Source organism: Podarcis liolepis, assembly GCF_965112155.1.
Source record: "Podarcis liolepis genome assembly, chromosome: 1".
NCBI classification, from domain to species: Eukaryota; Metazoa; Chordata; class Lepidosauria; order Squamata; family Lacertidae; genus Podarcis; species Podarcis liolepis.
This window is the reverse complement of record NC_139554.1, coordinates 118023612-118050072: the sequence shown is the minus strand read 5'-3', so window position 1 is coordinate 118050072 and position 26461 is coordinate 118023612. Positions and strand designations below refer to the sequence as shown.

At 47.0% G+C, this 26461-nt stretch overlaps 1 protein-coding gene across 2 annotated transcripts in view; it reads left to right on the top strand.

Annotated features, from left to right (window-relative positions):
* MYO3B (myosin IIIB) overlaps positions 1-26461 on the top strand; it is a 292153-nt gene that overhangs the window by 104659 nt on the left and 161033 nt on the right. For both annotated transcript variants that reach the window (XM_083467558.1, XM_083467559.1), the window contains one exon: positions 14913-15068. In XM_083467558.1, coding sequence (XP_083323684.1) covers positions 14913-15068 — 156 coding nt within the window. The remainder of the gene's footprint in view (positions 1-14912; positions 15069-26461) is intronic.

The window sequence follows — 26461 nt, the reverse complement described above, 5'->3', positions numbered from 1 at the left end:
GTGGAGTGTGAGTTGTAGTGAGGTGTTGGAGAACAGTGCTATATGTGCCTTGTAGCTTGCCCTCGAAAGATTCCGTCAATGGTGTCTCCGAAAAATTTTGCACATCATTTGGGAAGACAGGCAAACTAATGCCAGTGTACTGGAAGAAGCAAAGTGTCAAAACAATGATTCTTCAACATCAACTTGGTTGGACTGGCCATGTTGTTTGGATACCTGATTATCATCTTCCAAAGCAACTGCTCCATTCCGAACTTAAAAATGGAAAGCGTAATACTGGTGGTTAACAAAAGAGGTTTAAAGACTCTCCCAAGGCAAATTTAAAAAAATGTAATATAAACAGCGACAACTGGGAAACACTGGCCTGCGAGCGCTCCAATTGGAGAACAGCCTTTACCAAAGGTGTCATGGGATTTGAAGATGCTCAAACTCGGGACAAAAGGGAGAAAGATGCTAAGAGGAAGGCACGCTTGGCAAACCTTCACCGTGATCAACTGCCGCCCGGAAACCTATGTCCCCACTGTGGAAGGATGTGTGGATCCAGAACTGGCCTCCACAGTCACTTATGGATTCACTGTTAAAACCATGTTCATGGAACACAATCTTACTCAGCTATGAGTGATCGCCACATAAGAAGAAGCCCTGTGCCCTCTGAAGTAATGGAATACAGTCATACCTTGGGTTACAGATGCTTTGGGTTGCACGATTTTGGGTTGCGCACTGCGCCAAACCGGAAGTACCGGAACGGGTTACTTCCAGGTTTTGGCGCATGCACCGAAGCGCCGAATTGCAACCCGCACATGCGCAGATGCGGCACTGCAGGTTGGGGATGCTGCAGGTTACAAATGTGCTTCCCGCACGGATCACGTTCGCAACCCGAGTGTCCACTGTATGTTGAATCCAGATTCAACTGCTGGTCCAGTCAGCTTCTGTACATTAAATGGGAGGGGTAACTTGTTCATTGCCTCAGTCAGCAAAATTCCCCTGTGCCTGTTTACCCTTCCCATCCCCACTGCCACAACCTTTAAGCCTTTGAAAGACGTGGCTTATAATAATACACGTTTCTGTTGTTGTGTTGCTGGATTGCTTGTTGTTTTGAATTTATCTCGTTCTCTCACTAAAATGGGTTCAACATCTCCGATGAGGCTGTGGTGTACGTAGAAGGATATAGCTGTTCCGCCCTGCCATTTCTGTGAGCGACTGGTATAATCTTAAGACCTCCTTTGACAATTAATGTCTCTGTAATTCCAATTTACAAGCTAGATGAGGTTTTAAAGATTCGGAAAAGAGCTTTGTAAGACCGGAGATGGACATTTGTTATTATTGTTTATATGCGCAGGAGGAAATCATTCCATCCACATCCCCGTCTGTCATCAGAATAAGGGGATTTGCCTCAGGGGAGTACAGAGTGGTTCAGTTTTCTCATCGGGAGAATCCTTGGTGGGACTGCTGAGGTGTTTAATGGAGGGGAAAATTAACATCTGAGTTGCAGCTGATTTTGTGACATGCAGCTGCCCACTACAGATGTGACTTGCTTTGCTATTACGTCTTGTTTAAAGGTAAAGGTAAAGGTACCCCTGACTGTTAGGTCCAGTTATGGACGATTCTGGGGTTCCACACCCATCTTGCTCTAAAGGCCGAGGGAGCTGTTTGTCCGCAGACAGCTTCCGGGTCATGTGGCCAGCATGACTAAGCCTCTTCTGGCGAACCAGAGCAGTGCACGGAAACGCTGTTTACCTTCCCACCAGAGCGGTACCTATTTATCTACTTGCACTTGACATGCTTTTGAACTTCTAGGTGGGCAGGAGCTGGGACTGAACAATGGGAGCTCACCCCGTTGCGGGGATTCGAACCGCCAACCTTCTGATCGGCAAGTCCTAGGGGCTGTGGTTTAACCCACAGCTCCACCCACGTCCCAGGGGGTATGGTAGGGCGTCCCTAGTTTCGTTTGCAAAATTTTGGAGGGTATGAAGTTATGTGATCCTTAAGCCATCTGAAGGCAGCCCTGTATTGGGAAGTTCTTTAATGTTTAATGTTTTATTGTGTTTTTATATATGTTTGAAGCTGCCCAGAGTGGCTGGGCCATTCCAGTCAGATGGCTGGAGTATTCAGTTTCCTTTAAAGCCCTCTTCATGTATTATATGTGTAAAGCGGTCCACATGATTAAGTATCCTGTCTGTTTCCCTGATGTCCAAGCATACTATGAGGGGGAAGTCTATTTGCCTAGATCTCTACCCAAGCGAGCTGCTCTCTGGAGATGTCCACATCCAATGAAATGATAACTAGCATGGAGCCCTTCACATTCATTCACTGCATGCAGATACATACTTTTGGAAGCTTACCAGATTTTTCAATGTGGACTCATTGTTCCTGGAAGGTGGAAAGTTTGATAGCTGCTGCCTTGGTTAATATGTTTCTCCCTTCTCCAGTTCAAGAAATAAATGCAAACACTGGCCTATATCTGTTCTGGCCACCATCATGTTTTCTTTGGTGAAGGAGATCTGTTTCTGACAAGATATGCCACCACCTCTGCTTGGGTTGTGAAATCTATTTCTATCCGTTTGTTCGTTCGTAAATATTTGTTCACACCAGCTGGTTCCCCTTTCATTCTTCCGATTTGCTGGCTGCAAAAAAATGGCAGTTTACATTGTGCACATAGCTCTCTCTGCCTCAACAATGTTATCATCTGAATGCAAGCTGCTTGCCTGTGAATTAGGCCTCTGTGTTGCTTGTTCCCGTCTTAACAAACACTTCATCTTTGCCTGCCTGTAATTGTGACAGAATGAAATTGGTGCTTAGGAACCTGTAATATTAGATTCTAGTAACCCAACAGACAGCTAATGGCTGCCACCTCTGTTTAACGTAATGACACTAATGAATTCTGAGGATTACTTTTCAGCTAGGAAAACATGATGGAAGGCGCTGGAATTTCAAATTAGGTGATGGATTTGCATCCGTTGAGGCCAATATGCGCAGCATTTGTTTCCTTTTCAGTATATTTTATTCATATTAACAATGGTCATCCACCATTAGGGCAAAATAGAACCATAATATTAGTCAATAGGAACATTTGTTAAAGTGACTGTTAAGGTGCAACTTCTTAAGTCTTCTTCAAGTACTACTGTTAAACCTGCTGCCTTAGGAGCAGTTAGAAGTTATTGTCCTCTCATCAGTGTTGAAGACAGAATCGAAGGCCAGGCCAATTGGCTTCTGTATGTGGAATGGTAGGGACACCATTGTGTCCTTCACCTCAAGAAGCAAAATGCCTTGGGCTGGCCTTGTTCCCTTGTAGATGGAACAGAACTTCTCCTTTGTGAGCTGACACACAGTCCCATCAGCTGGTGTCGCTGAGGTGATCTGGGATAGTTCTCTAGAGCAGGCATCCCCAAACTCGGCCCTCCAGATGTTATGGGACTACAACTCCCATCATCCCTAGCTAACAGGACCAGTGGTCAAGGATGATGGGAACTGTATTCCCAAAACATCTGGAAGGCCGAGTTTGGGGGCGCCTGCTCTAGAGCTATATATTATTGATTCGATACGTTACTTTTCATTATAAGGCTAGCAATGCTGTGGGCTTCCAAAATACGTTTTGGGGGAAATGGTTTTGGGAAATACGTCATTTTAAGAAACCTAGAATGCTAAACCTTAGAAACCTCCCTGGTCTAGGGCTTCTTCAGTATATAAAAAAAATGTCCAGCTTATCTTTGAACAAGAGGAAAGTTCCTAATGATTGTGATTGTGCTGCCCTATATTTAGCAGTGCCATCTCATAAAATAGCATGCTTTGTAACCTTAACAATTGCTGGTGTGATGTTGGCTAGGTTGGTTTGAGAATGGTACATTAAACTAATCTCCTCTGAAAGAACTGGAGACTGGGTACTAGATTGGTTTAAGGGGGAAGAGTGGCAGCTGCTATGAAGAAATTGCCTTGGATATTGAAAGAGTTCGCCCCTCTCTGGATCCATCCCTGAGTTCTAAAGTCTCCTCAGTAGGACACCCTAAAACCACCATCTGGGCTACAGAACTTATCAAGGGGACCCAGAACTCAGTGCAAGTAGGTTCCTTAAGATATCTACAAACTTTTAACTCAAATAGCATCTATTCCCTTTGCTCAAGGCTGGCCCAGACATTAGGCGAGGTGAGCCCACCGCCTCAGGTGGCCAAAGCCCTTGAGGCAGTGTCCCCATGGGCACCCGCCACCTCCGCCACCATTGGAGAAAGAAACTGGCGTTGGTCCCGATTTCTGGTGAGATCTTGCAGAGTATGTGAGATCACACCTGAAATAGGTGCTGCCGCCGGCACGGCTTCTCCCCTGGCGATATAGGCAGCGGGGCAGGTGGCAGCAGCAACAGGGACTAATAATAATAATAATAATAATAATAATAATAATAATAATAATAATAATTGTCAGAGCTGCTTGAAGATCCTAGCTCACAGAGGATCACGCTAGCCAGCGGTCATTAAGTAAAAGTCTTTATTGAATTACAGTTTCCATTCTCACGCTGCTGCGCGCAACTCTACGCCTAGTAGCTAGGTCGGCGAAGCTCCGTCTGAGTCTCCGCCCTGTGTGCACCAACTTAATATCCTAGCCTTGCTCCACCTTTTCCTCCTGACTGTCCTCCTCTGGGTCCCTCTACCCCCCGGGGCTTCTTCCTTCCGGGATTCTTCTGACGCTGACCCAGACCCTCCTGCCTCCTTGCGCCGGGCTTTAGGACCTGGCTCTCTTTCGGGGCTGCTTACTGCGCCGCCTTCCTCTGCATTTGAACTTGGCGCGCGCGCCCAACCTTCCACTTTCCTCTCAACCGTTTCTTCGCTCCCCGATGGAGGTGTGGCCATCCCCGACTCATGTCCTCCCTCCTGTGGAGGTGTGGCCACTCCTGACTCATGTCCTCCCTCCTGTGGTGAGCTGCCAGCGCTTCCCCCCTGGCTCCCTTCCTCTTCCCTGCTTCCTGGCGGTGACGCTGGTCCCGATTTCCAGCTGCTCCCCCCTGAGTCCTCTCTGGCTCTGTCTTCCTGGGGTGCCCCCCTAGACTCCCCCCTTGTCCTCGCCACTGGTGCTCCTTTCTGTGAATCCTCTGATTCACTGGAAAGACTAGGAGATCTCGGGTCGTCGTCGTCACTCATCTTTTCTTCTGCCTCCTCCCCTTCGCTCTCTGTTTCCTCCCTTGCCCGTGCTTCTGCTCCTAAACCCCTGACATCCATCCCCCCCTCGAAGCCCCCCATTCCCCCCTCCCCTCCTTCCGGTGCTGGAGCTGGGGGCTGCTGTTGCAAAGGGACGAACGTCGGGTATCGGTCGCTTCCCGTGGCAGGCCTCCATCTGAAGTCTCCCGGGTCTTCCTCCCCGCTCTCGTCGACGACAGTCACCTCCGCTTCCATCTCTGTGCCGCCGTGCTCGAAACCAGGGTCGTCCCCGAAAACGTCCATGTCCGTCTCTCCCTCACTTCCTCCTGTCGGTGTTGCTCGTCCTGGGCCTTCCAGCCACCGTCTGCGCCACTGCTCCTCTGGCCTATCGTCCCACCAATACGAGGGTTCTGATGCAGATCCCGAGGGTGACCCCTCCGGGGAACGGACGTCTTGTGTCGGGTCCTCGTCCGAGTCGAACCCCCGGAAAGTGCTGGCCGAAAGTGTGGGCGTGAAAAGCCAGTCGTCAAAATATTCTGCTGGCATAGGTCTATGGGGAAAGAGGGCATGAAACTCGTCTTTGAGGAGAGGTTCGTCCAAGGCGTAGCCCGGCACCCAGCTGTTCGCACTGGCCGGGGTGCCCTCCTTGGCGAGAAGGTATTCTACCCCCTCTTCCCCCCATCTGGAGTCCAAAATCTCAGTGACTTCGTTGATGCGCTCCTTCTGTGCCACTTCCGCGTGCCCTGTTCTGTCTCTGACCGGACTCGGCGCTGTTCCGGGTTCCTGGAACCTGTGCGGTGCCTTGTAGGGAGTGAGCACCGATCTGTGGAATACCGGATGCATTCTGGAACCCTCCGGAAGTGCCAGTCTGAAAGCTACCGGGTTGACCTGCTCTTCGACTTGGTAGGGCCCCAGTTGCTTATGCCCTAGTTTCTTCTTGGCCAACGACCTGGCCGGCACTGCGTGGGCTGCTAACCAAACCCAGTCTCCCACGTGGAGCTCTTCTCCAACCCTTCTGTGCTTGTCTGCTTGTACCTTGTATGCGTGCTTGGCCAGCTCCAGGTGGCGCCTCAGCTGATCGTGGACCTCCTGCAGCTCCAACGCGAACGCATCTGCTGTCTGCGGCTCCCCCTCCCCCATCCTTTCCAGTCCCGGGAAGGTTCTGGGGTGCCTCCCGTTGTTGGCGAAGAACGGCGTGACCCCCGTGGACACGTGCTTCGTGTTGTTGTAGGCGAACTCGGCAAGCGGTAGGTAATCCACCCACGTCGCAGGCTGTTGATTTGCATAACATCTCAGGTACTGCTGCATGATGGCATTGACCCGCTCCGCTTGCCCGTTGGTCTGCGGGTGTCTCGCCGACGCCAGGTTGATCTTGACGTTCAGGAAGCCCATCAGCTTCTGCCAGAAATTCGAGATGAACTGCCGCCCCCGGTCGGACAGAATAGACCGTGGCAGACCGTGAACCTTGAACACGTGGTCTATGAACAGTTTGGCGGTTTGCTCCGCCGTGGCCACCTTCGCACACGGAATGAAATGCGCCATCTTGGAAAACAGGTCCACCACCACCAGCACTGCCGTCTTGCCCCTTGAGCTGGGCAGATCCGTGACAAAGTCCAGAGCCACCCTTTCCCAAGGTTCGACCGGAGTTTGCAGCGGTTCCAACAGTCCTGCCGGCGGTTTGTGCACTGGTTTGGCCCTCTGGCAGGTGTCGCACCTCGCCACGTAGTCTGCGACCTCCCCTCTCATTCCAGGCCACCAGAAATCCCTGGCTACTAATTCCACCGTCTTCTCCTTGCCAAAGTGCCCGGCCGTGGGCGCGTCGTGCAGCTGCTGCAGCACCTTGGCTCGAAGTTCGTCTCCCGGCACGTAGATGGCCCCTTTTCGGATGAGCAATCCATCTCGTAGCCGGAAACCGTCGGCCGCTGCCTTGCCCCTTTGCACCTCTGCCATCTTTGCTTGTGCGAAGGAGTCCTCCTGCAACGCACGTCGCACCGCCTCTAGGTCCACGGTCGCCGCGGCGCACGCCCACACTGCTGGTGCGAAGATGTGCATAGCGGCCGCTGGCGTTGCGTCCTCCAGATACTGTGGCTTACGGGAGAGAGCGTCTGCCATGATGTTGGTGTCCCCCGGGACATACTCTATTCGGAAGTCGAAGTTTGCAAAGAACTCAGCCCAACGTATCTGCCTCTGGTTCAGGAACTGTGCCGTGCGCCAGTGCTCTAGATTCTTGTGGTCCGTGCAAACCTGCACCGTGTGCTTGGCGCCGATCAGAAAGTGCCTCCACGCCTTGAACGCTGCGTGAATGGCCAGCAACTCCCTGTCCCAGATGGTGTAGTTCTGTTCGGACTTGCTGAGCTTCCTGGAGTAAAACGCTCCCGGTCGCCACACCCCCTGCGGGTCTTTCTGCAACAGGACCGCCCCCACGGCTCTGTCCGAGGCGTCTGTCTCCACCCTCATCGGCTTGCTGGGGTTGACATGAAGCAGCTGCTCTTCCGACGCGAAGAGACGCTTGAGTGCCTGAAAGGACTGCTCCGCCTGCGCTGTCCAAACGAACTTCTTCTTCTTGGAGCTAAGCGTGTCAGTGATGGCCGCTGTCTGCATCGCGAAGCCCTTGATAAACTTGCGATAGAAGTTCGCAAAGCCGACAAACCGTTGGACCTCCTTCCGGTTGCGCGGACTCTTCCAATCCAACACCGCTCGAACCTTGGCGCTGTCCATGGCGAGCCCCTTGTCAGACAGCTTGTAGCCCAGAAAATCCACCTCCGGCACGTCAAATTGGCACTTCTCCAGCTTGGCGTAGAGTCTATGTTGCTTTAGCCTGCTCAGCACTTCCTTGACGTGTCCGTCATGCTCCTGCTGCGACTCCGAAAAGATCAGGATGTCATCTAAGAAACAGACGCACGTCTTGTAGAGAAGTCCCGCCAACACGTGATGCATAAACGCTTGAAAAACGTGGGAGCCATTTTGCAATCCAAAAGGCATAACTCTATATTCGTAGGTCCCCAGTGGCGTGAACATGGCTGTCTTCCACTCATCTCCTTCCCGCATGCGAATGAGGTTGTACGCCCCCCGCAGGTCCAACTTGGTGAACACTCTGCCCTTCCGTACCTTTGCGAGGAGGTCATCAATACGGGGCATGGGGAAGTCCGATGGCCTAGTCAGACTGTTCAAAATCCTGTAATCCACTACCAGTCTTTTCTGGGGCGTGTCCCGCTTCTTAACAAAGAATACGGGACTGCCCCCCACTGCCCTGGACTCCCGGATGAAGCCGCGTTGCAAATTATGGTCAATGAACTCTTTGAGTTCCTGCAGTTCGTCCTCTGACATGGAATACAGTTTCCCTTTAGGCAGCGCCGCCCCCGGCAGCAGGTCAATTTTGCAGTCATATGGTCTGTGAGGGGGTAGCCTGTCTGCCTCCTTCTCGCAGAAAACTTCCAAAAATTCAGCGTACTTGTGTGGAATCGCTTGCAGCGTGCCTAGCAGCAGCTGTGACTCCTCTTCCTCTCCTTCCTGCCTGGGCACGATGCAGTGTTCAGCACAAAAGGAAGAGCCGAAGGTCAGCTGCCTCTGGTACCAAGCCATCGCTGGGCTGTGCTCGTCCAGCCAACTCATGCCCAATACAATGGGCGTGTCAGATAGTCGAGTGACGTTGAAGCTGATGATTTCTCTGTGATTCCCAAGTCGCATCACCATTGGTGGCGTCTGCTTCACCACTTGCCCCCCGAGCAGCTCCCTGCCATCCACCGTGACAACCTGCAGGGGCAGTGTGGCCGGCAGCAACTGCACAGCGTGCCTGTCGACAAAGTCCTGCCCTATAAAGTCCGCATTGCTGCCTGAGTCAATGGTGATTGGCACGTCCATGGTGATTCCATTGGGCAGTTGGAGAGACGCTGTGAGCCTCACTACTGGTTTGGGCGGGAGGGGGTTCACGGGCTGTAAAATCGCTGGGGACTGCGTCACTAACACGTCTGGCTGGGCCCCAGTGCCTCTTCCTCCAGCCAGACAGCCTCGTTTCCCTGCTGTGGTCCTCCTTGCTGTGTTGCTGCAGTCACCATTGCTGAGGCTGCAGTGAGCTTGTGGGGCCTCTGGGGACACTCTTTCGCCATATGCCCTGGCTCCTCACAGACGTAACACTTCCTGTTCCCTCTAGGAGGCTTCGCTTTCACTGTTGCTGGTGCTAGGGCTCTGGTTGCTGACTGAGCCCTTGCACCTCCCACCTCCATAGGTTCGGCTCCTCCTCCTGGCGGAGGCGTGGATTGCGCCCGCGCTGCTTCCCTGGGAAAGAAGGAGGGGCCCCCGGCTGGTTCGCGCCCTCCACGCCCTTCGTCCCTGTTCCACGGACGTCCTTCCAGCCTCACCCCCACTGCCAGTGCCCTCTGAACGACCTCCTGGGTGGTTCGGGGTCTCTCCCCCCTGGCGATCTCATCTTTAATCGAGTTATGCAGCCCCTCCCAAAAGAGGTCTCTTACAGGAGCCGAATCTCTGTCCCATTCCAGGGCACTGACCAAGGCGAAAAAGCGGGCATGGTACTGCCTGACGCTGGCCCTCCCTTGTCTCAGCCCATGCACCTCCTTCCGTGCAAGATCCACGTCAATACTTGATAAAAAACACCCATCCATTGCTTTAATAAAGGCATCTGCATTCTGTAGCGCCGGATCCTTATCTCTCCATAAATTGCGTAGCCATGCTCTCGCATCCCCATGCAGATGGGACATGATGAACCCCACTCTCTCTTGTTCATCTCTAAAGTCTTTATGCAGCAGTTGCAGTGCGCACAGTACGTCGGCTCTAAAGTTGGGATACTGTTGCAGGTTCCCATCGAAGTGAGAGACCAGCCCGCCTGTCCGTCTCGCCAACCCAATGCCCTCCTGCCGGGGTGTCTGCTTTGTCAGCACGTCTAACCTGACCTGGAGATCCCTGCAGGCTGCGGCTGCTTCCTCCTCCCTCTTCCTGGATGCTAGAGCCTCGGCGTTCAGTTGTGCCACCGCGTTTCTGAGTTCCTCTATCTGCTGCTCAGCCGTCATGTCGTCTGCCGTTCGTGAGCTTGCTAGTAGGCACCTGTGTCTCTCCCCTCCTCGAGGCTGTAGATGCCCACAAGTGGAGACGGAGCTTACTGTCAGAGCTGCTTGAAGATCCTAGCTCACAGAGGATCACGCTAGCCAGCGGTCATTAAGTAAAAGTCTTTATTGAATTACAGTTTCCATTCTCACGCTGCTGCGCGCAACTCTACGCCTAGTAGCTAGGTCGGCGAAGCTCCGTCTGAGTCTCCGCCCTGTGTGCACCAACTTAATATCCTAGCCTTGCTCCACCTTTTCCTCCTGACTGTCCTCCTCTGGGTCCCTCTACCCCCCGGGGCTTCTTCCTTCCGGGATTCTTCTGACGCTGACCCAGACCCTCCTGCCTCCTTGCGCCGGGCTTTAGGACCTGGCTCTCTTTCGGGGCTGCTTACTGCGCCGCCTTCCTCTGCATTTGAACTTGGCGCGCGCGCCCAACCTTCCACTTTCCTCTCAACCGTTTCTTCGCTCCCCGATGGAGGTGTGGCCATCCCCGACTCATGTCCTCCCTCCTGTGGAGGTGTGGCCACTCCTGACTCATGTCCTCCCTCCTGTGGTGAGCTGCCAGCGCTTCCCCCCTGGCTCCCTTCCTCTTCCCTGCTTCCTGGCGGTGACGCTGGTCCCGATTTCCAGCTGCTCCCCCCTGAGTCCTCTCTGGCTCTGTCTTCCTGGGGTGCCCCCCTAGACTCCCCCCTTGTCCTCGCCACTGGTGCTCCTTTCTGTGAATCCTCTGATTCACTGGAAAGACTAGGAGATCTCGGGTCGTCGTCGTCACTCATCTTTTCTTCTGCCTCCTCCCCTTCGCTCTCTGTTTCCTCCCTTGCCCGTGCTTCTGCTCCTAAACCCCTGACAATAATAATAATATATTTGTACCCCGCCCATCTGGCTGGGTCTCCCCAGCCACTCTGGGCAGCTTCCAACAAAGATTAAAAATACATTAAAATGTCACACATTAAAAACTTCCCTGAACAGGGCTGCCTTCAGATGTCTTCTAAATGTCAGGTAGTTGTTTATCTCTTTGACATCTGATGGGAGGGTGTTCCGCAGGGCAGGTGCCACTACTGAGAAGGCCCTCTGCCTGGTTCCCTGTAGCTTTGCTTCTCGCAGTGAGGGAACCGCCAGAAGGCCCTTGGCGCTGGACCTCAGCGTCCGGACAGAACAATGGGGGTGGAGATGCTCCTTCGGGTATACTGGGCCAAGGCCCTTCCTGCTTCATCTCAAATGGCAAAAGAGGATCCGCTGCCACTGCTTTTATCTCAAGGAATTCAGGGGGTTGTAGTCTTCTAGGAAGAGGGGCTGCTAATTCTCAGCCTCACTAAACTACAAAACCCAACATTCTTTGGGGAAAGACACAATGGTTGCTCTCAGGTCCTGTTGGCACGCTTCTCATGGACATCTTGTTAGAGCTGTATTCAACCAACCTGGCCCACTAATGGAAGCCAGTGTGAGGGTTTCTGTTAAGAGGGCTTCCCCCTTTCCCCTGTGCATCCCTGCCTCTCCCAAACCCTCTCTGGAGAATCAGGAAGAACCCACAGAACAGCATGTTGGAGGAGCAGAGAGGGAATTGTTCCACCTGGCAAGCAGAAACGCTTGCGCCGTCAGAATGAAGGAAGAGTGTGATGTCGAATTCCTTCCATGGTAATGGAGAAATCAAGATTTTGCATTCACATCATGAAACTGTTTATGATCTTGGCTACTGCAGGTGAAGCTCCTTGGTTTTCAACCTTCGTGGTTTCCAGTGCTAAGCAAGCTCTGTTATTCTAGGCAGCTTAGAGAGAAGAGATATAGCTGAAACGTGTATGCACAGCACTGTTCAAATGGGTTCGCTTTTCGTACTGGCCTTTAATTCTAGGAAGTCGTCATAAAGATCCAGTTGCGCCATTAAAAACGGGCCATTTTCAGTTGCCTTGCTATTTTCTCTGACTGTAGCTGGCGGTTGGTATTCAGTGAGTCTCTCGCCTTTTCTACAAAGGAGGATATAAACTTGGAAGAGAGACTGACAAGCATAATATTTTTTAGATGGGGCCACAGTGACTTTTTCCTTTTTTTAAAATGATGGGTAAGAAAACAAAAGAAACACAGAACCTATAAAAGCCAAATGACTGATTTCTTTCCATGGGAGGGCAGGAGTGGTATTTATAACCTCTGCAGGAGGATAGATATAAGGTGGTTTTTGTTGCTTTGGCTTTGATATCAGGAGGCTCCAGTTCACAGGAGATACTAAAGTCTCTTGATCGTTTGTAAAATAGAATGTTTTCTAGGCTGTTTTGCTTTGAAGTATACAGAAGAGCTCTGTGCAACCAAATATTTTTGAAAGGTATTTCAACAGGCAGGTGTTACTTAAGGATGATTCCTTAAAGATAACAGAGGCTGGGCTTAGTGTCGTGAGTATATTTTGTCCTTTTCTTATTAATGAAATAATTACAGGTGTTATGTTGAGGGTGTGTGTGTGTGTGTGTGTGTGTGTGTGTGTAAAACACTACATCGTCACTGATGCTGATCACCTGATGAACTTTTAAAATATGCTGTTTTTATTGCCCGGCTGTGTAAAATGGCTCTCATTGTTTGTCCCAAAGCCGTTTTAAAAGTGTTTATGTGAAAACGATTGCTACACAGGGCATTGGTAAATCTGAAATATAGAATTAAACATGTGAATCTGAAAATGCGCAGCCAAACAAATTCAGTTCAGGCTGGAACTAATATGAAACTCTTGAAAACTATAGGGTAGGTTCAGGAAATAATTCTCATGGTACATTAGAGCTTATATTCTCTTGGTTCTCAAATGGTTCTCTAATACGACTGAACCAAATCAAGTTTAACAAACTAACGTGATCAGACATAATAGGGTGTGTGCTTAAAAAGAATTTTTCTGACTCTTCCATACATTTCTATATTTAGAACACATTATTTTTGCTTAATCTGAAGCCCTGTTATTCTGAATTCTAGCTTCTTTTATGCCTTGCCAATTGCACAGTGTCAAGTTTTATAGTTAGAATGTGTTCAGAGCTTCAAAGCTCTCTGCCTTGTACTGCTTCTTAGCAGCGAACTATTCTTTTCTGATAGTTTCTTTTATTAAGCCATTTATTTATATTGATAAACTAATTGAGAACCCTCCAGGCTGAGCGAAAGCTAGTCATCCCTGAAGTTAGTTATGACTGACGTGTTAACATTCTACTCTGTGACACTTTATCTCAGATAACATTAGCAGGATTAGGAGCTCTGCCTGCAATTACAGCTAAGCATCAAAGTGACTGTGTTTCCTTTAAAATATAATGCCAAATAATTCTGGTCAGTTTTGGCTGGCTTGTTTCATTCAACCAACACCTACGAGAGTCATCTCACTCAGTGATCATTCAATAATACATGTGAACAATGGGTTATAAAATTGTTACTAAAATGTTTCTAAACCTAAGAGGTGCTCAACAGTGGAACAGACTCCCACAAGAGGCGGTGGGATCTTTCCTTGGAGATTTTTAAGTAGAGGTTGGATGGCCTACCCTACCGGTAGTTGAGATTCCTGCCCTTGGAATCCCTTCCAGCTCGATGATTCTATGACATGAGCTGTAATGTTGCACTCTGAATTCTTAAGGGGTATGGGTGATACCAATTTGTGCTCACCTGCGAGTGGAATTGATTTCCATGAGCAGGACGGGACGCCCCCCCCCTCCTTTCCTCCCTGCGGTAGCTTATCCCATACCCCCAGAATATCTTTAAGACACACATACACGGACTTCTGCATGAGCAATGTCAGAAATCACCCAATATTTTATTCAGATTTTGTACTTTTTGAGTATAGTGCCGCATGAAGTTTAGTGACTCTGTTGAGATGCTTGTTCCCACGTATAAGACACCCAAGCATTTCATACATTATAAAAGTCTGTATCCAAAAGCAAAATAGCAGAAATCAACAGTGGAGAGTAGAGTAGAGTAGAGTAACTGTTTGGGTATTTTAGATTTTGTATGTTTTATATATATACCGTATTTTTCCGTGTATAGCACAACCCCTATTTTTTGGGACTCCAAATAAAGAAATCCCCCATATGCACTATCCGTGTATAAGATGACCCCCAGTTTTAAACCTGAAAAAATAGGGGGGAAATATAGTCTTATACATGGAAAAATATGGGGAGGGTGTAGTTTATTTATTTGGTTTTTCAGATTAAAATTTTAAACATAGCCAACAAACAACATAAAAACAAGATGCCAAGGAATGCCCTGGACTTCCCTACTCCTCTTTGTGGGTCCTGTTGTTAATCATTTCCTCCTGCATCTTTTGTGATAATCCGAATCTTTTACTTCTCCATTGTGTCCAGAATTCACCACTAAACTACAAGTGATATTCCAATCCTTCTAACGATCTTAACTGTTTATGATGATCTTTAAAAGAAGTTATAAAATTTTCCCATCCCTTATTGAAATTTTGGTCTTCCTGATTTCTGATTCTTTTTTGCCATTTTGGCATAATCCATCAACTTGACCTGCCATTCTTCTCTGGTAGGGACTTTATCTTCTTTCCATCTCTGGGCCTAAATCTTCTATGTTTTAAAGTAGGGTTGCAAAAAAATATTTTAAAATCCTCTTGATTTTTTTTTTTACTGTTTTATCTTTTGTAAACTGCTTTGTGACCTTTTACGATCAAGTGGTGTGTAACTTTTTATGAAATAAATAAACAGTTTCTAACAGAACTGAATGCTTCTGTCCATCTATGTATAAGTAACTTAACTGCTGCATTTTTCAGGTGCCTAATCAAGGACTTCGAAAAACGCCCATCTGTCACTCACCTTTTGGAACATCCCTTCATAAGACAGGTCCATGGCAGAGACATGGCACTCCAAAAACAACTGGCAGATCTCATTCAAGCACAACAACATTTAGGCTCCGTAGCCAAGACAAGGTACTGTTCAATTTCGCTATAGCCGTACTACAACGTTCCAGAAATTTATGACTTTTAATTGTGAGACATATATTGCTTATGCAGATATCATATAATGCCTTAAAGCTTTTTGCCCTGGTCCACCAAGAAGGATCAGTGTGTCCCAACTGGAGGAACATCGCAATGGGCATTCCCGTCGATGATGCTCATCTCAGCTGCCCTTGAATCAGCTAGAAGCATCTTGGGGACCATGGGGCTGCAATGCCTCATCTGGAGCCACCAGTTCTTATGTATGACAGGTTTACCCATAACTAAAGGTAAAGGTAAAGGTACCCGTGCCCATACAGGCCAGTCTTGCCAGACTCTAGGGTTGTGCGCTCATCTCACTCTAGAGGCCGGGAGCCAGCGCTGTCCGCAGACACTTCCGGGTCACGTGGCCAGCGTGACAAGCTGCATCTGGCGAGCCAGCACAGCAGATGGAAACGCTGTTTACCTTCCCGCTAGAAAGCAGTACCTATTTATCTACTTGCACTGGTGTGCTTTCGAACTGCTAGATTGGCAGGCGCTGGGACCGAAGGACGGGAGCGCACCCCGCTGCGGGGATTCGAACCGCCGACCATGCGATCGGCAAGTCCTAGGTGCTGAGGTTTTAGCCACAGTGCCACCCGCGTCCCACCCGCGTCCCGCGTCTAGTTACCCATAACTAGAGCTGCTATATTGTTCTAATTATTATGGATCCTTACATACAGGAATTACAACATTCCATATAAATGGAGAGCTTCAAGGCAGCGGAAAACAACATTCTCATTCATGTCTTTTAATCGCATTCCGCTGTAATGGAAGCATCACATTCCAGTAGTTTCTTGGATTTACTGCTAAGACTAACAATGGCATGCAAAATTAATAAATGAACTCTTAGCAGGGAACATGCTCATGTTCTGTGATTTTCGGGAGGGCAGCAGATTCAAAATGTGAATAATAAAGTGACAGTGGTGAAACATTAAGGGTCCGAACCTTGATGTTTTGGTTCACCATTGGCCTAATATTACCACTAGCATTCGTATATAGCTGGGTACTTAATATTCATCAGGAAAACCTTCTTTTCCAGTCCAATCTAGGGCAAGCTGCAGGGAATATCTCTTGGTTTCATGGCTGTCCAGAGGGTGGCAGGATTTCGCTGTTTTCAAAGTGAATTTAAATGCAAATGAAGGCTCTTCGTCTGCTCTGCAATCATTTCGTAATATGAAATTCGTCTGGCTGCTAGATAAGCTGTAAACCATTATTGTAAATAAATACCTGCTAATGTTGATGAAGAAAATTAAATGTCATGATTCATAAGTCATAAAAATGTATGTGCATATCCAGCCAGAGTGAATGTGCTATTTGAAAACCAAAGGCCTTTAAAAAAGAAAAAAAATCTTTAAAAACAAAGTAATAGATGCAGTTTCAAGGTGAGTGTGACTTTCCTAATTTCACTGCAACTGGAATTATTCCACATGCTTCTAAAGCAAGGGTCTAGAATGGTCAGACTTGCTTCGGGAGGCTGGTCTTTTATGTTTCTTTTCCATCTCCCCCTCCTTGTTTTTAAGTAAACTGTCTTATGAATTCTCTCCCTGTTGATGGCTGCCGTTTGCAATTTCAAAAGAAAAAAGTCTGCCATAAGGTGCGAACTTGGCTGCTGTGCCAAACACTAATGAAAAACATAGACACGTGATTCCACACTCAGAGAAAATAAAAGACCCTGAGTGCACTAGCCACATTTCTTGTTTCATAATCTGTTTTGAGAGTATACCTATACAGTGGTGCCTCGCAAGACGAAATTAATTCGTTCCGCAAGTTTTTTCTTCTTGCGAGTTTTTCGTCTTGCGAAGCACGGTTTCCCATAGGAATGCATTGAAAATCAATCAATGCATTCCTATGGAAACCGCCTTCAGACCAGGTCCGGGGACAGTCTGTCCCCCGACCTCTTCTGAAGGCTGGGGGGGGGGGGACAAGGGCTTTTCTTCCCACCGCCAGCCTTCAGAAGGCTGTTCTGAAGGCTGGCGGTGGGAAGAAAAGCCCTTCTCCCCACCTCCCGCCCCGCAAGCTCCGGGGACAGGAGGGTTTTGCTGCCGACCGCCAGCATTTTAAAAGCCTCCGCTGTCCCAGGGCGATTTTAAAATGCTGGCGGGCGGCAGCGAAGGCTTCGCAGCCGCCCGCCAGCATTTTAAGATCGCCCGGGACAGCGGAGAAGTCTCCGCTGCCCCGGGGGCTTTTAAAATGCTGGGGGTCAGCAGCGAAGGCTTCGCTGCCGCCTGCCAGCATTTTAAGATCGCCCGGGACAGCAGAGAAGTCTCCACTGTCCCGGGAAGGCAGGCGGGGGGGAAGCAAAGACTTTTGCCCCCCGTCGGCCTTCAGAAGAGGTCCTGGACGGTGGGCGAAAGTCTTTGCTCCCGACCGCCAGCATTCCCTATGAAGCAAGCCCATAGGGAAATTCGTCTTGCGGAACGACTCAAAAACGGAAAACTCTTTCGTCTGCCTGGTGTTTTTACATGAGTAGAATGTGTGCTTTTATTTAAAATGCATCTCTGGGTTATTTGTGGGTCATAGGAATTCGGGTTTTCCTCCCCTTCAAAATATAGTCCGGCCCACCACGTGGTCTGAGGGACAGTGGACCGGCCCCCTGCTGAAAAGAGTTTGCTGACCCCTGACCTATTCCATTCCAGAGCCAGGGTTCATTAAAGGCCGGGGCTATGATTGGTTCATCGTGTATGCGCTAGCCCAGTGATTCTCAAACGGTTTTCTTTGGATCACACTTTCAGATTAAAAACTTGCTCGTGCTGCACTGAATTTTTTTTCTCGATAAGAAATACGTTGAAAAACTGGAAGTGGCAACTCCTAGCAGTGCTTGATTTATAACATAGAACACAACTGCTTTATAATATGATTCTGGGACACCCAGAAAGTATTAAACATTGCAGCTACAGAACAACATGCCATTCCCAAAATATAATATTGATTGCCCTTGAATTTTCCCGCCGCATTTGCCATCCTCTTCTGCCACACAAGTGTGGTGCGCCACACCCTTTGAGAACCACTAAGAGCATTTCGGCCCATAATACAGAGCTGCCATGGCTTTAGAATTCAGAGCCAAACTACATTACCCTAAACTCCACTTGATGTATTTGTGCTGAACTATCCCATTTCAGACTTCAAAGAGAGCAGTGAAAGTTGCAGTAATTTCATACAAACACAAAATTAGCATGGTAAGGGGAGACAGTGTTCAGAGAAAGAAAGAAAGAAAGAAAGAAAGAAAGAAAGAAAGAAAGAAAGAAAGAAAGAAAAGAAAACAGCCATTTGTGTTCTGAAGTGAGAAGAGGCCAGCAATAGTCACATTATACAATGCTTCTGACCACAATACATGATACATTCAAGCGCATGAGAGCTGTTCAGTGTTTTATTTACTGTTTGTGACTATTTTTGTTATATTGCTCAAGGCAGCTTACATAATTACAATATAACAAAAAACAGTCATAAACAATAAATTAAACACACCAATAATTTCAACAAAATTGAACAATGTCCACATTAAATCATAATAAAATCTAAAAAATAAAGATGCAAAAAAATAATAATGCAGCAGCAACAACAACAAAGCCTCTAAACAACATCCCAACCCAAGAGTCTGTTCAGCAGCCTCAGCTTTTGTAGCTGGAGTCAGTCAGGGCCCCACCATCCCAGGCCAGGTAGAAAAAGGCCTGCAAGGCAGGAAGCAGGTCTTCCAGGATTCACAGCCAAGATGGTCTCTCTTAAAAGCTGTTTCTCCCACAAACAGTAAATGATCCTCTGGCCACATCCACAATATTATATTGCAATATTGCAGTTATTTCTGACCTGCTTTGCAAGATATAACTCTTAGCAAGATGATCTTACAAGTAACATTCAGTCTTAGCCCAACAAAAGTTTGGCTCCCTAGAACAACAGCTAACACTACCTGCTGGTCCATGCTGGCTCTCTAGGCTGGCTCTCATCAGACAGCTTTTTAAAGAACAGCAGTCTGTCTCTAGCAGGGAGGTATTGCAGCTGGAGTCAATTCCATTACCAATCTGAATGCCGTTAGCTGCAAGAAACTAGCTTATGCCCAGCTTGTAATTTTCTTCATACACCCTGTTAGGACTCAGAGATAGCACCAGGCAAAGCTAAAAGGAATAGCAATTGGGTTGTAAAATGATGGGTGTGCAGAATTGAATGTGGTTTTAAAATGCAGTTTCCTCCACACATTGTCTGGGCAAATACCAGGGGACAGATTGCAGACCTGTAAAACCTACTGTGGGCAAGGAAGCAACCATTTTGCAGGCTGATTACATTGTAAATGCTAATGATTACACAGATTCTTATTGTAGTCGTGGCATGTGTGATGTTGCAATTAAGGTTGTGCCAGTGTTGTCATTATGACTCCTCTGAAATATACTCAAGAACAGAGCTCTCTGCCGTGATTGTACTGACCTAGTCAGCATTTGAACTGCGCTGGAAGTTTGGTATTGCTGCTGTAATTGAGGTCACCAGGTCTATTCTGCTCCCACTGCGCTGAAGATTTTCCTTTTTCAGTGTTGCAATTCCATCTTTTCAGCGAAAGAAAGAACGTGGATCAGACTGTTGCTATTCTTCATTTAAATAGAGGGAATTCTTTGTTAACCTTCATAGGGAAAAGGCAATGTAGGTAGGAGGGAAATGAGGTGTATGCTGGCAGTAACTCTAGGGCAAAATGTGTTTGTCTTTGGGAAATGTGGCTTAGTAAAATTCCTTTCGTCAGAAAATAGAGGGCAATACTCCAGTTCTTCCAGTACACAGGGAGCTATTCATAAGAGGGTCAAAAGTTTACCTTGTTGTCTTCCCAAATCGTTAAGTAAAATCATAATTGATTGGAGGAGAAATTAGTCTGAGACCTTGTTATTCACCCCATTCCTAAGTGTTGTTCTACTCTACCCAGTATTGGGAATAGTTTGGGCCAGACCAGAAGATTAAAGGGCAGTTTAGTGGAAGCAACCAGAGAGAGAAAAAGTGATATCCATGTGTTGACAGTGGTAAAGTTAGCAACATGGTAAAGTTAGTAAGTTTCCAGGGAGTTGTGGGCAGGGTTGTTGTCATATATATATGCGGGAACTGGGTTCCCTTACCTTTTAAAAATTGTTCTTTTCTTATTTTCTTTGGCGATCACTCGTAGCCAAGTAAGATTGTCTTTCATAAACATGGTTTTAACAATGAGTCCATAAGTGACTGTGGAGGCCAATTCTGGATCCACACGTCCTTCCACAGTGGGGACATTGGTTTCTGGGTGGGAGTTGATTACGGTGTATATTTTTCCAAGTGTGCCTTCCTCTTAGCACATTTCTCCCTTGCGTCCTGAGTTCAAGTGTCTTCAAAGCCCATGACACCTTTGGTAAAAGCTGTTCTCCAACTGGAGCGCTCGCGGGCCAGTGTTTCCCAATTGTCAGGTTTATACTACATTTTGTAAAATTTGCCTTGAGAGAGTATTTGAACCTCTTTTGTTGACCACCAGCATCATGCTTTCCATTTTTAAGTTCGGAATAGAGTAGTTGCTTTGGAAGATGATAATCAGGCATCCGCACAACATGCCCAGTTATATGGGGGCTTAGGGCCTCTGAAGGTCTTAATACAGCCCTGTGTGTATGGTTGTTATCCCACCCAACATGCAAGTGTATTACAGCTCCACTTTCACAGAAAATTGTAGCCCTTTCCAAGGATCCTTGATTGCACAGAAATGTCTCTTCCTGTTTGAGCAAATGTGAGCGAACCGCCCCTCCCACCAGACCTTCCCTGCCCAACATGTGAAAGTTGAAAACAGAGAGGGCAGAACTGAGGGCAACGTTGGGCCAGGGACATTGTGGACAGAAGCCAGGCTTGGCTCCCCTCCCATTCAAAAAGTGGCACTGTCTCCCCGCCCCACTGCTAAAACAACACCCAGGGGTTTGGCAAGGAGGTTGATAGGTGGTGTTGCTGCTGCTGCTTCCATGGCAGCAGTGGCAGAAGAAGAATACAAAGTGTGGCGGCACTGTGTGTGTATCAGGGGGTGTCAGCCCTTTAGTGGGCTGCCAAGCCCATGCCCATCGGTTGTTCTCTTTCTTAAATCTTCTTGTTGTTTAGTCATTTAGTCGTGTCCAACTCTTCGTGACCCCATGGACCAGAGCACGCCAGGCACTCCTGTCTTCCACTGCCTCCTGCAATTTGGTCAAACTCATGTTAGTAGCTTCGAGAACACTGTCCAACCATCTCGTCCTCTGTCGTCCCCTTCTCCTTGTGCCCTCCATCTTCCCCAACATCAGGGTCTTTTCCAGGGAGTCTTCTCTTCTCATGAGGTAGCCAAAGTATTGGAGCCTAAGCTTCAGGATCTTTCCTTCCAGTGAGCACTCAGGGCTGATTTCCTTCAGAATGGATAGTTTTGATCTTTTTGCAGTCCATGGGACTCTCAAGAGTCTCCTTCAGCACCATAATTCAAAAGCATCAATTCTTCTTCTTTAATCTTATCACCACTTAATACACCATCTGTGACATTATGATTCAGCAATAGTGAAGCAGCTTGCACAAAGCTGAATTTTTCCATTATTGTCTTCATCTTCCATTTTGGTCCAACATGGCTGGTCTGGTGCTTGCTGGAGTCAGTGGTTCTTTGGTTTTAGCAGTACCCCGACTAATAGGCGAAAACTGATAAGGCCAGCAGACGAACATGAAGCAAATTTGATGTTATACTTCCAGTATTGTCCTTCTGAGTACAACACGCACAGAGAAACAAATGGAATAGATACTCCCCCTTTTCTCATATTTGACTAAGAAGTTTTCTTAGCAGCATGTGCTTTTAGGTTGGTTTTCTTTTTAAGTCTTCAGTAATAAAACTGACATTTCCCATTGCCCTGGGGGGGAAACACAGTGGGAGTTTTCTATTTATTCGGAAAAGTAGTTCATTTGCAAGCCAACTCAGCAATTAGAAATGGCTTAGTATAAAAAGGCTGTGAATATAATGTACCCTCAATCCAAACACAACACTTGCAGGCTATCCATGCACCAAGTAAGGATTGCAAAGGCATCTTGGGAGTCGTTCTCATTGGGTAACCCTTGGCTCTGAAATGCCTTTCCCCTAGAAACTTCACCAATGCCTAACCATGTCCCAGAAACAATGCAAGGCTTCTCTGTTTCAACTGAGCTGGCACAGGATGGTCTGGGTGAGAGCAGATTAGAGCAAATAATTCTTAATTTACCGAATATTTCATCTAAGGAGAATAGAGCCACTCAGAGACAGGAAACTGAAATGATCAAGAGGACAAGACCTACTCAAGAAGAAGTCTAAAGGAAGAAGACAAGACATTATATTTATACGCAACAATAGCCGCAAGGCTATTGATTGCGAAAAATTGGAAAACTGGTATTCGACCGACAAAAATAGAGAGTAGCTTGCCAAATTATTGGAGTACTACAATATATCCAAAACAATGGGAGAAATTGGAAGGATCTCAAAAGAGAAGATAGACAGGGACTGGAAGGTGTTTAAAGGATACTTGCAAAACTATATTGAAAAATCAGAACTCCTATTAGAATAAACAAGTTCCGTTTTAAATACTGGAATACTAAATAAGATGGATAACAATGTATAATAGAAAAAGAAGCATGAAATTAGGTTAAAGGTGTGTGAAAGAAAGTAATAGAAGTGGAAAGAAATTGCAATTGAGTAGATTGGAAGTCTAACACAAAGGTGGGGTGAGGGGTGGTGGATGGTGATGGGAAAAGGAATTATCTGTGGGATTGAGTGTAGGTATGTTTGAACCTTTTTAAGGATTGTATGAAATGTATGATTGTATATTCGCAATATGTGCGTATTAATGCTGAATTATTTTAACAATAAAAACTTTTTTAAAAAAAGACCTACTCAGGTTACGAATTTGGAGCTTTTTAGTTTAGAGAAACAGTGAGTAAGAGGGGGACAAGATAGAGTTGGATATGCATGGTGGGGTAAAACCGGCTACTAGTTATGATGGTTATGCTTTATCTTCTATGTTGGATGTGAAGGATCTTCAGTATGTTTCTGAATGCCAGTTGCTGGCAATCACCCGTGGGGAGAGTATATCAGGAGCTCAGCCCTACACTCGAGTAGGACCCTGGCAGAGACACATGCCCAAATGGCATCATAGCGACCGATGCCAACCGACACCGGCACACTTAGGGATCCACAGAGTCTTCGCAACTCACGTGACAGACCTCAGCAACTCAGCATTTTGGCTAATCTACTTTATTTACATATATACACACATGGAGCACTACAACATGGCTCCCTCTCTCTCTAGCATCAGACAGCAAAGAGAGAAAAAACAAAGGACAATAGTCCCACTTCACGGAACACAGTAACACAAACATCCTGTTTCCGTCACTTCCCACTCTGTGGAGTCAAAACATATACCGTCATGTGAAAGACAAAAATCCCATGACTGCAATCATGAAGCAGGAATTCTAACAGAGTGCGCTTGTGCTTAGGTCCTACTTGGTGGCTTCCTATAGCCGCCTGGTTGACTACTGTGCAAACAGAATGGTAGAAATGGAAGGGGCCACAAGGGTCATCTACTCCAACCCCCTGCAAGGCAGGAATCATCTGCCCTACACGGGGCTCAAACTCACGACCCTGAGATTAAGGGGGTCTCAAGCTTTACCAGCTGAGCTATTTTTATGATTAGATGGATCTTTGGTCTGATCCAGCAGGTCTCTTATTTATGTTCTTGTGCTTCCTGCCAAAATAACTGTGACAGGGACCTGTTGCAATTGGCGTGGGATGAAGGGGTCAGTTATTATTACTGTGTTCCCTTTCACACTCATGACCCAGGGGAAAGTTAACCTGGGATCAGTATGCCACCAAGCTGCCTACTTCTACGAGCAAAGAGTCCTGTTGGCTGTTGAAATAGCCTCTCCTGTGACCAACTAGCTCTAGTGTCAGGCTTGAGGAATCCTCTCCCCCCACCCCACCCCCATAGCACCAAGAGGCGGGGAGGAAACGAGATGATTTATTCTTACGTATGGTTTAGGTGGGTCATAAGGAAAGGGTTAAATGAGTGGGAAGTGATTGGCCAGTGGGAACCCAAGGGGAGGAGTTAGAGTAAGAGTTGGAGTTGTTGGGAAGTGAGTTGGGAGTTGGAGAAGGAAGAGGGAGGATAAGTCTGTGGGTTGGTCTAGTTTTGATGTGAGAGAGTGAGTGAAACTGTTAGGAGGAGTCAGATAGACAGTTGGGATAATCAGTTAGAAATTATTAGGAAGGTATAGGCCGGTATAGAAACTAAGGATAAGAAACTGACAAGAAAAATTATCTGAAACCATAAACTTGTTCATTCTTATAAAATAAACTTGATTATTTGTTTTAATGTTAACAACTGCCTGGACTCGGTGTGTACCTGAGAGAAACGGGTTGGTGGCAGCGGGGAAGCGAGCACAGTGGTGGCACAGGGATCAATAGACCGTCAAACGTCCGGGGACCCTGTGTGATCACCACACTTCCCCTCTAGCAACAACACCTGCTTCTACGGCATCCATTCATGGACAATTGTCTCTAGACTCTTTGTTCTTGCACCCTTAACGAACGCCATGTTTTGGGAGAAGGGGGGTTGGTTATACTGTCCATAGACGTGTCAGCTAGCTGCTCTGTCTCCCCTCCCCCGTCTCCTAACACTGCATAACTCTATGTTCATCTATCTCTGAGCTGTTACCTTCCTCCAAGCCCTGCCGTAAATCAACACTGCCTTCCTCCTCTCTGGGTGCTACCCCACCCCCTACCCTTGGGTCTCCTCATAAGGAAGCTGGTCCTGGAGGAAGAACTGTGAGGGGAGAGACTCCATCAGGCAAGGCCTCCTTCCACCTGCCTTGCCTCACCCTCTAGTCTCTGCTTCTCAATTTGTATTGTATTATTTTATGTACTGTGGCTTGCCGCTGTTTTACTATTAGAGTTTAGAAATTATTTCTTGTAACTGTTGAGTGGATTTCTCTTCAACTTTTACATGTTATTATTATTTAATACTATTCTAATGATTGTTGAATGTTACTTTTTTGATGTAGGTTGCCTATTTTAAAGTTTTATTATCACATTTTTGTATTGCATTAGATTGTGGTAAGATGTACGTTTTTTGTGTCTTCAGCTTGTAAACCGCCCTGAGTATTGTAAGATAGAAAGATGGTATACAAATTAAAAAATGATGATGATGATGATGATGATGATGATGATGATGAAAAGAAGGGGGCAGCCCCCCCACCACTCCTCCTCCTCTTCAGTCCAGTCCCTGACACCTACTCTCTTACCTCAGGTTGGCCTTCATACAGAAAAACCTAGCATCTGTGTCTGACCACGTGGCTCAAAAGTGCAACTCCTTCCAAGTGCTCTAATGCCACCTCAGGTTCAGTTTTTTAAAATTTTTGCATTGAGCCTAAGCACATTACACTGACCTGTGCACAGCCGAGAACCTGCAGAATGGTAAATGTTCAACATTGAAGAGCGTCGAAGACAATAGATCACACAATGCCTGGGTTTATTTAAAGATATTGGCCATGAATTTGTACCTTTTTAAAAATTGTCCTCACCAGTAAGTAGTTGCTTTATGCCAATTAGCTAAGCTTCTTACCTTGTTGCTTTGCTTTTCATAGTATATCTGAGGGAGGTTTAGGGTCCACCAACAAAAAGCTTTTAAATGTTTCTAATTGATTGTGTGTTGTTGTTTTTAAATCTCCCTGACACCTTTTATGCATGTAATCATGCTTCAAATGAGCCCGTTGAAACAAATGGGATGCTAATAGGCACTTTGGTGGTCAGAAATAAACCTTGACTATGACTGAAACAGAAACTCCGAACCATTAATGCAAAATACGCCCCATCAAGTTGTGAAACCACTCTTTCCCCTTTCACTCCTAGTTGAAAGGCAACTTGCAATTTCTGATCAATAAAGCATGGATGCCATACAGTTGCTCATGTGTGTAGGAGATGAAGGGGAAATTGTGAAATGCAATTTGGACAACACATGTATGTGGAGTTGTTTAGAGTCATATGTGCTTTATTTCTGCTTTCCAAATCTTATTAATTTCAATTACATTCTGATCAAAATAATAATCCCTTATACAACAACTGCAATATTAGTAACTTCCATTCGTGTTGATACATTAAATGATTTATAGAACTACAAGTGAGGCACTCAAAACTATATCCTTGTTCTTCCTGTGTGTGGCAATTATTCTCTCCGTGGTGTTTTTACCTGTCCTTGTAAAATGTTATGTCTATACTTTCCCAGCTGTTGCTGCTCTCCATCATGCCTTGGGCGGAGCTGATATCCCACCGTTGTTTCAGAAATTTCTTTGTTGCTCCTTCCCGTGCCTCATTGTTTTTGCAGCTTTAACAACAG